General features: G+C 51.3%; 6 protein-coding genes across 6 annotated transcripts; 2 read left to right on the top strand and 4 right to left on the bottom strand.

Annotated features, from left to right (window-relative positions):
• The first annotated feature begins 171 nt into the window (after window positions 1–171).
• Window positions 172–2499, top strand: PV06_08504 (V-type proton ATPase subunit B). The gene is made up of 5 exons (XM_016409850.1): window positions 172–480; window positions 543–627; window positions 688–743; window positions 793–954; window positions 1011–2499. The coding sequence occupies exons 1-5, from the start codon at window positions 385–387 to the stop codon at window positions 2139–2141; spliced, it is 1530 nt and encodes a 509-aa protein (XP_016260158.1). The 5' UTR covers window positions 172–384; the 3' UTR covers window positions 2142–2499.
• PV06_08505 (uncharacterized protein) lies at window positions 2250–3508 on the bottom strand. Its single transcript, XM_016409851.1, has one exon. The coding sequence runs from the start codon at window positions 3410–3412 to the stop codon at window positions 2702–2704; it is 711 nt and encodes a 236-aa protein (XP_016260159.1). The 5' UTR covers window positions 3413–3508; the 3' UTR covers window positions 2250–2701.
• A 294-nt stretch (window positions 3509–3802) lies between these two features.
• PV06_08506 (uncharacterized protein) lies at window positions 3803–5227 on the bottom strand (the record flags this gene model as incomplete). Its single annotated transcript, XM_016409852.1, has 1 exon — window positions 3803–5227. The coding sequence occupies one exon, from the start codon at window positions 5225–5227 to the stop codon at window positions 3803–3805; it is 1425 nt and encodes a 474-aa protein (XP_016260160.1).
• An 871-nt stretch (window positions 5228–6098) lies between these two features.
• Window positions 6099–8754, bottom strand: PV06_08507 (uncharacterized protein; the record flags this gene model as incomplete). The annotated part of the gene is made up of 6 exons (XM_016409853.1): window positions 6099–6157; window positions 6301–6495; window positions 6566–7025; window positions 7084–7796; window positions 7939–8620; window positions 8680–8754. The coding sequence occupies 6 exons, from the start codon at window positions 8752–8754 to the stop codon at window positions 6099–6101; spliced, it is 2184 nt and encodes a 727-aa protein (XP_016260161.1).
• Window positions 8755–8970: 216 nt separating this feature from the next.
• PV06_08508 (uncharacterized protein) lies at window positions 8971–10918 on the top strand. The gene is made up of 3 exons (XM_016409854.1): window positions 8971–10447; window positions 10505–10594; window positions 10644–10918. The coding sequence occupies exons 1-3, from the start codon at window positions 9634–9636 to the stop codon at window positions 10685–10687; spliced, it is 948 nt and encodes a 315-aa protein (XP_016260162.1). The 5' UTR covers window positions 8971–9633; the 3' UTR covers window positions 10688–10918.
• PV06_08509 (uncharacterized protein) lies at window positions 10787–11491 on the bottom strand (the record flags this gene model as incomplete). The annotated part of the gene is made up of 1 exon (XM_016409855.1): window positions 10787–11491. The coding sequence occupies one exon, from the start codon at window positions 11489–11491 to the stop codon at window positions 10787–10789; it is 705 nt and encodes a 234-aa protein (XP_016260163.1).
• Window positions 11492–11873: the final 382 nt, after the last annotated feature.

Raw genomic sequence — 11873 nt, forward strand, 5'->3', positions numbered from 1 at the left:
TATCTCGAGATAAGTCAGGTAGGTTAACGAGGGGGTAGTGCTTCGTATTCGTAAATACCTATTGGAAGCTCTATCTCAATCACGTGAAACGAATCGTTATCTTGGCTGCGGTTGCATCGTCATTGGCAGCTGGCAATATCGAGGTGCATGGGCAGCTGCAGCTTCTTTTAGACCAGATTCCCGCAAACCCATTTGGATCTTTTGGCGCCGATTCAACTCGTCAAGATCCTCCCCAAGCTACTCGTAGGCTCGACCTGCATTATCGTTGTTTAGCCGATTCGTTGTTTTTCCATTGAATTTCTTGTGCACAGCTGTCCGATACTCAGCACAGCAATACCGTCTGCCTTTGCTAACCCTCGACCACCCTCCCACACGCCGCCAGTCATGGCTCACTCAGATCACCGTATGGCTAGTGTAAAGCCGAGATTGACATACAACACAATCAGCGGTGTCAATGGACCCCTGGTCGTTCTTGACAATGTATGTCTTCAGACCACGACGGGCGCCTTCAACGTGCGGTTTACTGATGAGTGTCGGTCTAGGTCAAATTCCCTAGATACAACGAGATTGTCAGTCTGACACTACCCGATGGCTCGTCGAGGTCTGGTCAAGTTCTGGAAGCAAGAGGTGTGTAGGACCAATGCGCAGGCATCACGAGGAACGGGAAAGATTGACATTTGGGAATAGGAAACAGAGCCGTTGTGCAAGTGTTTGAAGGAACAACTGGTATCGACGTGAAGAAGGTATACAACTACGCTCAGACACTCGTAAAATGTGCTTATACATTCGCAGACAAAAGTCGAATTCACAGGCCACAGCTTGAAGATCGGTGTCTCAGAAGACATGCTTGGTCGAATCTTTGACGGTTCTGGAAGAGCTATAGACAAGGGTCCTAAAGTGCTGGCGGAGGATTATCTTGATATCAACGGCAGTCCCATCAATCCATATTCACGGGTATGCTGGTCACATTGCTGGTGGTGGTGCTGTCCAGGATACTGACTCGGCTAAAGGTTTATCCCGAAGAAATGATTTCCACAGGTATCTCGGCCATTGACACGATGAACTCGGTCGCTCGAGGACAGAAGATTCCCATCTTCTCTGCAGCTGGTCTGCCTCACAACGAAATTGCAGCTCAGATTTGTCGGCAGGCTGGTCTGGTGCACCAACCCAACAAGGGTGTCCACGATGGCCACGAGGAGAACTTTTCGATTGTCTTTGCCGCTATGGGTGTCAACATGGAAACCGCACGTTTCTTCACCCGAGACTTTGAAGAGAACGGCTCAATGGAGCGTGTCACACTGTTTTTGAACTTGGCCAACGATCCTACCATTGAACGTATCATCACACCTCGACTTGCCCTGACAACCGCAGAATACTACGCCTATCAACTCGAAAAGCACGTGTTGGTCATCCTCACAGATCTCTCGGCCTACTGCGATGCTCTCCGAGAAGTGTCTGCTGCACGAGAAGAAGTTCCTGGTCGACGTGGTTACCCCGGTTACATGTATACTGACTTGTCCACCATCTACGAGCGAGCCGGTCGTGTCGAAGGTCGAAATGGATCCATCACACAAATCCCCATTCTGACCATGCCTAACGACGATATTACCCACCCTATCCCTGACCTGACTGGTTACATCACGGAGGGCCAGATCTTCGTCGATCGACAACTGTACAACAAGGGTATCTACCCACCCATCAACGTCCTGCCGTCGTTGTCTCGATTGATGAAGTCTGCCATTGGTGAAGGATTGACCAGAAAAGACCACGGTGACGTGTCGAACCAACTGTACGCCAAATATGCCATTGGTCGAGATGCTGCTGCGATGAAAGCTGTCGTTGGTGACGAAGCACTGAGTTCCGAAGATAAGTTGTCGCTGGAGTTCCTCGAAAAGTTCGAGAAGCAATTCATTTCACAAAGCCCGTACGACAAGCGATCGATCTTTGACAGTCTGGATCTTGGCTGGAATTTGCTTCGTATTTTCCCCAAGGAACTGCTCAACCGTGTCAACCCGAAGATTTTGGACGAGTTCTACGCGAGAAAGAGCCACGGCAAGGAGAGGAGGGCTAAAAAGGACACCAGAGATAACGAGGATGGTGGAAAACAAGTCAACGGCGAGCCAAACCTGCTCGATGATTAGAGTAATTACTTCTGTCGTTCGGAGTAGAGGTATCTGTTATGTTATCGAAGAGGTTGAGAAGTGGCTATACCTCTCTGTCTGAAAGAGGTCTGTCTCCCTCCGCGGTCCGTATATCCAAACATATGCACTACTGGAGCAGCCTTGATCAACAACCATTTTTCAGCGCCAGAACTTCAATATTTGCCATCGTTTTCGCCAATGCAGGAGATGGTACGTACTCCTTACTACGGGAACATAAAGATTTCCTTTCCCTTCTCATCTGATCTGAAACATCGTTCAAGTTTCATCGATGGAAATATATGTTCGGGGGCTCTACTAGATGTCTACAAGTTAGAAGACCAAGACTTTTGTTTTCTTTGCGCCCATTGCCATTACTACTATTACGGTCGTGTCCGAGAAGATTAATGCTTTCCAACTCGTATGGACTATGGAGTGTTCCATTGGGTTTCTCGTATTGTTACTGATCCGAGACGTCATGTTCAAAACACCTTTTGGCTACTCCGTGTACAATGTTATTTGAAAAGTGTTTTTGTGTGGGCAGAGACAGGACGCCTTTTTTTTCAACTCTCCACGGCCTTTGTCACCACTCCGACCAACATCCTGTCACCCACCGTGATGATGTAGTACTCGACCCTCGTGGCACCGACCTCCACCCTGAACACTCTGACTTTTGAACTCTTGCCGGCCTGTTCCACACGGACGATGATGTCCTTGTACTCGCCTCGCGGGTCGAATTCGGACGTGCTCAACTCTTCGACCGATCCGGAAGACGCGGCGCCGTGGGTTTTGCGTTGCAGACACTTTTGGAACTGTTGGGCGGTCGGGAGGGCCGAGTCTGCGTAGTCAAACACCACGGGTTCAAAGGGTGAGTCGGTGTCTGACGTGTAGGTCGTGTCGGGGAGTGATCGCAGGGATGCAGGCAGAGCGGATTCGGAGGCTGTCGATGTGGAAGGGTCGAACTGAGTACGTCGTTCCGAGGTCGAAGAAGCCTGTTCGTGCGTTTTACCCTGTGACTGCGATTGAGGAGAGGCGTTGGCCTTTTCCAGAAATGAAGTGTAGCTGGCGTCGTCGGACATGGTGGGCGAGGTGGTCCGGTAAGGTCTCCGAGTCGTGACGGAAACTGACGGTGAGGCGCGGATTGAATTTGTGCGAGTCAGAAGGGGTCTTCGGGTTGAGAGGGTTTGGCTGGTGGTGGTGGTGTTTGTGGAATGAAGGCGCGCAGTCAGGTTTGGATGGACAGTGCAGCTTCGTAAATGTAGCACTTTTGGCATTCGTTTGGTGACCGGTACCGAGTAGATTGTGGTAGGACTCGTGTCGTGATCGACAAAGTACTTGATACTCTGTCACTCCTAAGGTCTTGGAAAAAGAAAGCTTGGAGAGCGTATTTGTGACGATTTCATTCTGGTGATATATGACGTCGATGGGCTTCAAAGATGCGCACTTCAATCACGCTAATGTCAATTGGGACTGACGCAGCCTCGCAAGCCCCGAACAGAGAGGGACAGTCAGCCTCACCACACCATCCACTTCGCATCCTTGTCACTCCCCTCCAGCAGTCTCAAGTTGTACGGAAAAGGAGGACAAGGTTCTGTCTAGCTGACACACTGTACAATTTGTACTTTGCAAGCCAACTCTTTTATCTGTTCATTGTACGGATATCTTCACGCTGTATACATTGGAGGTGGGGTCTTTGGACCATCGTCCTCGTCGCTCTCATCATACTCTTCCACCCAGGCTTCAAGACCTTCTCGCATCCCACCAGACCTGGTCGCGGCATACTCTCGCCACGGGATGCCCACCGAATCACATCCCCATACATCATCCTCCTCCACTCCTGCGCTCAACAGTCGCCTCTCGAGGTTGTCTTCAGATCGTGGCACAACACTGACAGGCACCCATCGAAGGGCAACCCTGTGCTTCTTCCCCGCATATCTGACGCGAAAAATGACCTCGAAGCTGTGCGATTGAGCGATATTGTAAGTTGAAAAGTCTGCAACCAATAGCTCTGTGGGAACCGACAGGTCTGCCATGTCGCCAAGGTTGACGGAGAACGCTGACGTATTTGTCCTTGTGTCTGTTTCCGCCAAAGTGGTAGTAGGTGAAGCGAGGCTGGAGACAGGCATCGTCGCCGATCCTTTTCGCATGAAGATTCGTTTGCTTGATGAGCTGGTGTGACATCCTGCTCTCGCTTGAGTAAGCCGGATCAGGGACAGCTTGAAGAAGAGTTCGATAGACTCCAAAGATCGTTCCATCACAGCTGATGCCGGTCCTGAGCTCTGTACTGCCGATGATGGTTGTATTGAGCAAGAGACAGGGATGTAAAGTGGTGACTTCCCCCCGGAGTCTATCCTCTGAGGTAACAAGACCGAAAAGCAAAGTTCTGTTTCACACCCAGCGGACACTCCCAGGGCCTTTGCTGGAAGAAGGGTGATCCGACGAAGCGCAGTGTGGATGTGAGCTCCTGTAGAAGCACAACGCATTCTGCGACGATGGATGACGTACGGCCAGTCACCTTCGGCCCGAGGGGTCATATCCAGGCTCTGGATGGGTATGTTTCGTGACGCCTGGACCTTCGTGCTCGTCCCTTTTGCGCCATTGATTTCAGCAGGTCGTTGAACGAGGGTCGCTTCGAGAAAGTAGTGCACACTGCAGAGGAACCTGCCCGTATGCACCATGCTCGGTGGCAGAGGGTGAGGTCGCTTGTCCACGACCAGGTCGCCCCTCCATGGGACCGTCGAATTGAACAAGTCCTTTGACCCGGATGGCAAGATTCGTGGAGCTGCAAATAACGGAACCCGAAATGCAAATGGCCACGCGTACGCCCCCTTGCGCTGGACACATCCTCCTCCGCTGTAGAGATTCTGGTGGCGACTGAAGAGGTAGCCTTTGGAAAGGTAATCTGCCCGCGATGCCGCCAGGTCGCCATAGTTTTGCTTCAGAAAGACCTTTGTCAGGCCTTTGAAGTCAATTTCCAGAGACTCAATGATTTGGTCCTCGTGTATCCTGAGTTTGACCACGCCCAGAACCACCGAGCCAGGTGTTATTGGCTTCCTTTCATCGTGAGTAAGGCAGATGGAAAGTGCCATGGAGATTCTGGTGACGATGAATGCTTCGAACTTTGCTTTTCGATGCCGGTTATGTGGTCCAAGAAGCCCCGAAGGAGGCGACAAGGCAGAGCATATATGCATGGAAGCGGCTGGATGAGGAGAACCTCACTTGTTGGTGTGCTGGCTGTTGTAAGAGGTCAATGACCTTGCGGCAGGTGACCAGGGGTGGTGGAGCGGGTGTTCTTCAGCGGGTGATCAGCTTCTCCGCCCGGTTCAGGCGGGATCTCAAGAGACCCTGGGGTAGTCCCTCCATGGCGAAATCCTACCTAGGTAGTGGCAGGTACTTCATGTCCGGACAAATCCTCCCCTATCGTGACCTGCTACGGGCAAAACCAAAGGAAACAAAACTTCACTGATGAGGCAAAATTCCCTGGTATAATTGCTAACAATTCCATGATTCTTGTGGGCCGTGCGCGTCCAAGGCTGGGAAGTAGCCTCGTCGACTGGTGAGCAGTAGACATGGTAGTAGTAGTAAGGGTACACAATTACGATCCATACGAGGCCGGGGTGAATACTTCCGCGCCGGAGTACGGCAGAGACGGACAGTCAACAGCTCCCTCTGTTCCGGTCATACGACTTGACTCTTATCAAATCCTGGATGTGGAAGTCTTCAGGGAGTCACCGAGTCGCTGTCTGCTGGTCCATTCCTGTCTCGCCGGTTGGAAGGCTGCTTATGCCACTCTGAACGGGCATGCAGTATGCATTGATGCAAATACAACACTCCACATCCGACAGACAACCGGGTCAGACGGGTGGTTTAGGTGGCTCTGACTGACACTCCAGGCTCTGAGCTCCTGGATTTATCCTTTGCCATCCCCTTCATTCCTTACCGCACGCTTGGTCCCGGCGTTCAAGATCCTGAGCGAGTCAAGAAGGGATTGTATGCCGTATTCACGAATTGTGCTGACCCTGCAAGCGAATATCGAACGTCAGTCTGTGACAATGGGAAGAAACGCTCAAAGGAAGCACGAACGGAGTGTGCAACCCAGCGGAAACATTCATTGCTCTAAACATTCCACATGGTCTAGGGAGCATTGGGAAGTGAGACTTACACATGATCGGCTCCGAGACTTCATACGGCATGCCCTGGAACATGAGGTTGAATGAGTCTTGACTCGGCACGATCAGATCCATACTGGAGGGAATAGCAGGATCGAAGAAATTGGATGGATCTGCCACGGTGTCGGACCCGCCCTCGACCATCGGTGTGAGCATGAGCTCCATCTCCGAACAATCTGTTGATCTCCCTGAAATACGCAGACATCGCCAGTAAGTACGGCTCTCTTGACTCCGAAAGATTATAGGTAAGGGACCAACCTTGAGACATCATCCTCGTCTTCCTGAGTCTCTGCATCATGTCACTCGCCAATCTCGCAGCGTTGGAGTTGGGGCTAAGGGCCTCAAAGACCTTCAGGCAAACGTCGGCGTCTTCATCAACAGCCGTCCAATCAATTTCTTTGAACGGTTCTTTATCCGTGTCCGGATCTGCACACATGGGGGCGACTAGGAGGATCGAACTCGCGCAAAGGAGACAAGAGATCATCTGCCACCAGGGAAACCCATACACAAGGCTCTTTTTGTCCTCGAGGTTGTGGAGTAGCTTTGCAGTATGTTGCGCAGACATGACGCAAGTTCGTTTTGACAAAGTGATCCTCCTACCCTCTGTTTGGTAGAACGCGGAAGAAGTTGGACATGACCCCGGTATCTTGCTGGGGGCCAGGAAAGGTCGATGGATCAGCGCTTGTAAATTGTAGAACTTCATGGCAAGCATGTTCCGCTGTTGATGGTGTCACTTGATAGTCTTCAACAGCGGGATTAAGGAAGGGGTCACATACCTGTCGCTTATAGACTGTTGACTTTTCAAAGGTATGCGAGAGATCAAACCGGAGATTCCGTGGTAGGTTCGACCGCCACTGCAACAGCTCGGGGTTCAAGCGGTCGATGGTCGACAAAGTCGAAGCGGCATCATCACTTTTCCTAGGGCCATAAAGGTTGTTGAAGACTTTACCGATGATCTCCGAGAATGCTATCATGGCGATAAAGTAATCACCAGCCCAGTACTGACCGTGGCTATCGCCCTGACTCGTGACGTCCACCAAATCGGTGTCAGATTGCCGCGAGGGTAGCCTTACGTTGAAGTTACCGTCACAGATGGCGGGCGGACGTCCCAATTGCATTGCCACGAGACGATCGAGGATGAAGATGGAGTACCAAACTCGTCGACGTTGCTCTCGAGGCGCCGCCAAACTGCGACCAAGGTCCGGACAACGCTCATCTTCGACGTGGAGGCCGATACTCTGAGCGATACGAACGGCAAGTCCCAATGTTGTCCAACAGCGATCCGTCTGACAAGTAGCCAGAAGATAAAAACATTGTGCCAGGAGAGCACAAACGAAATCAACAGTGTGCTTAGAGGTGTACTTTTGGGCAATGGCCGTCGCATGCTCGAAATATCGCTGATGTTGGAGAGACATTTCAGGACCATCAACGTCTTGGTCTTCGGGCTCAGCAATGCCCTCGTAGCAAGCGCCGATAGCGAAAATGGTCACTAACGACATAATCAGCCCAAAATACTGGCGGAAACCTCTCGAGGCCTGAATACACAAGCAGGGTCGAGAATTGCATTTCGGGTGACACATTCGTGGTAGTGCCGCGCGAGGCATGGGATACTGTCTGAGGTATCTACTTACATAACATCGATAACCAGGGCCCGGAAATCCTCCCCAAAGATTCCTGTTGCCAGAATGACTCGTACGTCTCTCTGAAGTCTGGCTCCGAGATGAAAGGATAAGCATTATGGATGGTCGAGAAATATATGTTGACGAACTTGTCGGCAGTTGTCCTGCGTGGGAAATGATGACCCTGGTTCTGTGACGAGGCTTGATGTCGTCTGCACTCTTGTTCGTAACTTTCGACTCTTGCATCGGAGGTCTCTGCTGTCACATCCTGTCCCAACTCATGGTGTTGGCAAAAGGCAGATTCGACTGCATGGAAGAAGTGGATGTCACTGGCTTCACCCAAAAATCGCTGCGAAAGGAGAGAGGGATCATGTTCAGCCCCCAGCTTCTCTGCGGGTGCCGCTATTTTTGGCGCACCGTTTCCAGACAGTTCTGTCAAAGAGTCCGGGAACTGGATAGATGCAAGACGGACATCGATAATTTTCCGATCATCTGGCGAGAGGGCCGGTCGGAGGTCTTTGACGAGATCGTTATACGCGACGATTGCATCTCTCAACATCTGGGTCTCCATTGAAAGTGATTCGAGACCGACACGGTTTGTGGCGTTGAATTCCTTTCGGCGACCGCCTTCGTTCCAGGTACAGGCGTAACCATAGCCATCGCAACGGCCACAGGTAGGCTGGACTCCGTCACACTAGGTAGGCAACATGTCAGCTTTCTTCCGGGTTGGTTCCAGAGAGATCGTGCACTCACTTTGGCCTTAAGGCTGCGGCAGCTGTCGCATGCACGAGTAACACGCCGACGCTTCAACGGTGGTGCATTCGTCATGCTGTCGGATCTCAAGGATGATAACGGATGCTGGATACGACGGGTTGTAAGGATTTTTGATATTTAACAAGTATATAAGAAGTTTGGCTTTGATGCACTGAGAGGCTGATACAAGCCGGGCGTTCCACCTTAGCCGCCTGATCCGGGGAATGTATTTCCTGGCACGGAGGGAGTATGGGGGTATGAGATGTAAAGTACCGTTCTCCGCACCGGCCACGAGAATAAATGCCGCAGAAGATCAGTGACGTCCGTGTGACTGAGTTCATCGAGGTATCGCTCAGATGTTGTAGGATATTGCAGTTGAAGGTCAATTCGCTACCGTCGTCAGTGAACTCAGCCACAACGATGCGAACCGATCGAAACATGAGGCAACGCTTCCGTTCCTCAAATCAACGGTCTCAGGCACGAAGGCGTTCCCCGTGCCTCCGGGGATTGGAGACCGACCTTCCTCACCGAATGACACCGCTCTTTGTCAGCCGCCATATGCCATGATTCGGCGTGTTGACTGGGTGGGAAAGGAAATCCAAAGGGGCGGCTATGATCAACCAGGGAGCAGCGACCAGTAGCGCTGTGCGGAGAAGTACAAGACTTGTTCTCTTGATACTCGTGCTGGTGCCCTATCTCTTATCTCGAAGACCCTCACCTGCCTGTTTCGGTTGAGTCCTTCCTTGGCCCTTCATACTGTTGCACGCACAACAGATGCGCATCTCCGTTGGTGTCGGCATACGACCGGCCAGAGCGTCTTTGAAGCCTCGAAACTGTATAAAAGGCGAGTGAAAGTCCTGGGGACCACAGATCATCACAAAGGTCTTCTTCTCCCTCTTCGCAGAAACACCGGACGATCCCCTGAATCACCTCAGCCTTGTTACGAAACTCACCATGACAATCCCTGCATTGTTCAAAGGCCCTCGCCTCTGTTGGCTTACCTTACTGTTCAATGCCCTCACCGCTGCCATCCCAGCTGACCTACATGCGCGACAGGAATATGGCATGGTGGGCGATGGTTTTGACGCTGCTACCACAACTCTGGGCAACTACTACAACTACTGGGTTAAGCTCCCCAATGGTACATTCGACTTGACACGCAGTGACAGAGCCGCAGTGACTTCTCCAAAAGTGCTGCCCATGGTTGATGCATCTATCAAGATTGAGCCAAATCGCTCTGCATTGGTCATTATCGACATGCAAAACTTCTTCCTCCATCCGGACTTGTCTCCCAAGGCGACCAAGGGCCGTGGAGCGGTCGATCCCACTGTCAACATGATCAAAGGCTTTCGCAAGCACGGCATGAAGGTTCTCTGGGTCAATTGGGGCCTGACGGAGTACGATCTGCTGACTATTCCACCTGCGTTCAAGGCTGGCTTCAGCAACAACGGTTCGGACTTGGCGAATGAGACCTTCGGCAGCGACATGGGCACCATCCATGAGAATGGGACGACGATCCACGTTGGCCGGAAATTGATGCGGGGAGCATGGAATGCTGAGCCCTATGGTGTTTTGGGCGCGATGAAGAACGAAGGGATCGCCGCTGGCACAGATTTGTGGTTCAACAAAAATCGACTATCAGGGCTTTGGGGTCCTCAGACCCCCTTGGGATTGTGGTTGCAAGAGAATGAGATGTCGACTCTCTTCTTCGGCGGTGTCAACGCTGACCAATGTGTCTGGTCAACACTCGTGGATGCGTATTTCAAAGGTGAGCCATTGTAACAACGGCGAGAAAATAGCACTCGACTAACAATTGCTTTCCAAGGGTATGATGTGATTTATGTCGACGATATCAGCCAGTCAACCAGTCCTCCCTTCGCACAGGAGATGACCAGATACAATGCGCAAGGTTATGGTAAGTTCGCTTCCTTCTCAGTCAAGACGAGGACTGACTTTCGATTTAGGGTTTCTGGGGAATTCCACCGATATCCTGAAGGCTCTGGGGTGATTCAGAAGATGTCAAGGAGTGTTTGAATATCGACCAGTTGGCCGACAAGCCTCTGCGAGAATCTTGGCTTGTAGAATTGCAAGAGTGTTAGAGAGCTTCTCAGTATGGTAGGTCATAGTCTCCTGGGATCCGGTAGTCGAGACATTCCTTCTTGTCAATATCCTCGTCCGTCCAACCAGCTGCTTGTAGAATTCTTCGAATAAGTGGATTCTTCTTCTGTCCATAATCAACCCCATCGATGCTTGAGTAGGCAAGGTGAACTTTGAGTCGGCCATACTCCGCTCTTAGTGCTTCATGCTGTGGCATTCTGAGGGTATCGCGGAGAGCCCGGTGACAACGCGCTATCATTCTGCCGTCAGAATCCTGCTGGTTGATTATGTAGACGCTCTGTTCTAGTGCCTCATTGCGGCTATGAGGCTTCATGCTGATTCTGCCTTTGATGCCACCATCTCCCCAACATTTGTAGTGTTCTTCAGGGGATGGCTCATGTATGAGAGCTTCCTTCGCTTTGGCAGCGTTCTCGGCATCAGGTACTTCGATGATAATGTCGATGTTGGGTTTTGCGGCAAGTCCAGGCACTGCCGTACTACCGACGTGTTCGATGGCAGTGTATCTCACCCCTGAAGTAGATAGATAACCCTCCAGCTTCTGCAATATCTCCTGAAACTTTGACGGCCATGAGGGGTCGTGTTCTACCACTGTGACTGTGGGCAAAGGTGCTGTGCCTGCAGCCACCGGAGGCAGTTCGCTGCTTTGACCAGGGACGAAAGGGCTGAGATATTGGCTGCCGGTTTCGTGCCGCATTCTACGAGAACATACGCGGTTGAGAGGAGACTTTTCTTGAAAATACCAGATTGGTTTCTTACAATCTCTGAAATGCTCTCAAATTCACAAGGCGGCATGAAAATGATGGATATGTGTTAAATAGCAATGAGTGATGACGCGTTTGTGGGCAATCGATTTGACCGCTTACTCCCAAGTTTGCCAAGCCATGCCGGAAAGATAATGTGCTCAGTGGTAGAGCAAAACTGAGGCGCTTTTGGAGTGAGGCCAGCCTGTACAACCTCACTTGTCCTTTTTTGATCTTACGCTGTCTTGTAAGACCAGGGGGGGATGACTGGAGACCATGGTGTCTCAAGAGTTCAGACTTGAACTTGTCGACTTTAAAGATGAGTCGATGAGCACT

The sequence above is a fragment of the Exophiala oligosperma genome (genome assembly GCF_000835515.1).
Source record: "Exophiala oligosperma strain CBS 72588 unplaced genomic scaffold supercont1.8, whole genome shotgun sequence".
Lineage (NCBI taxonomy): Eukaryota > Fungi > Ascomycota > Eurotiomycetes > Chaetothyriales > Herpotrichiellaceae > Exophiala > Exophiala oligosperma.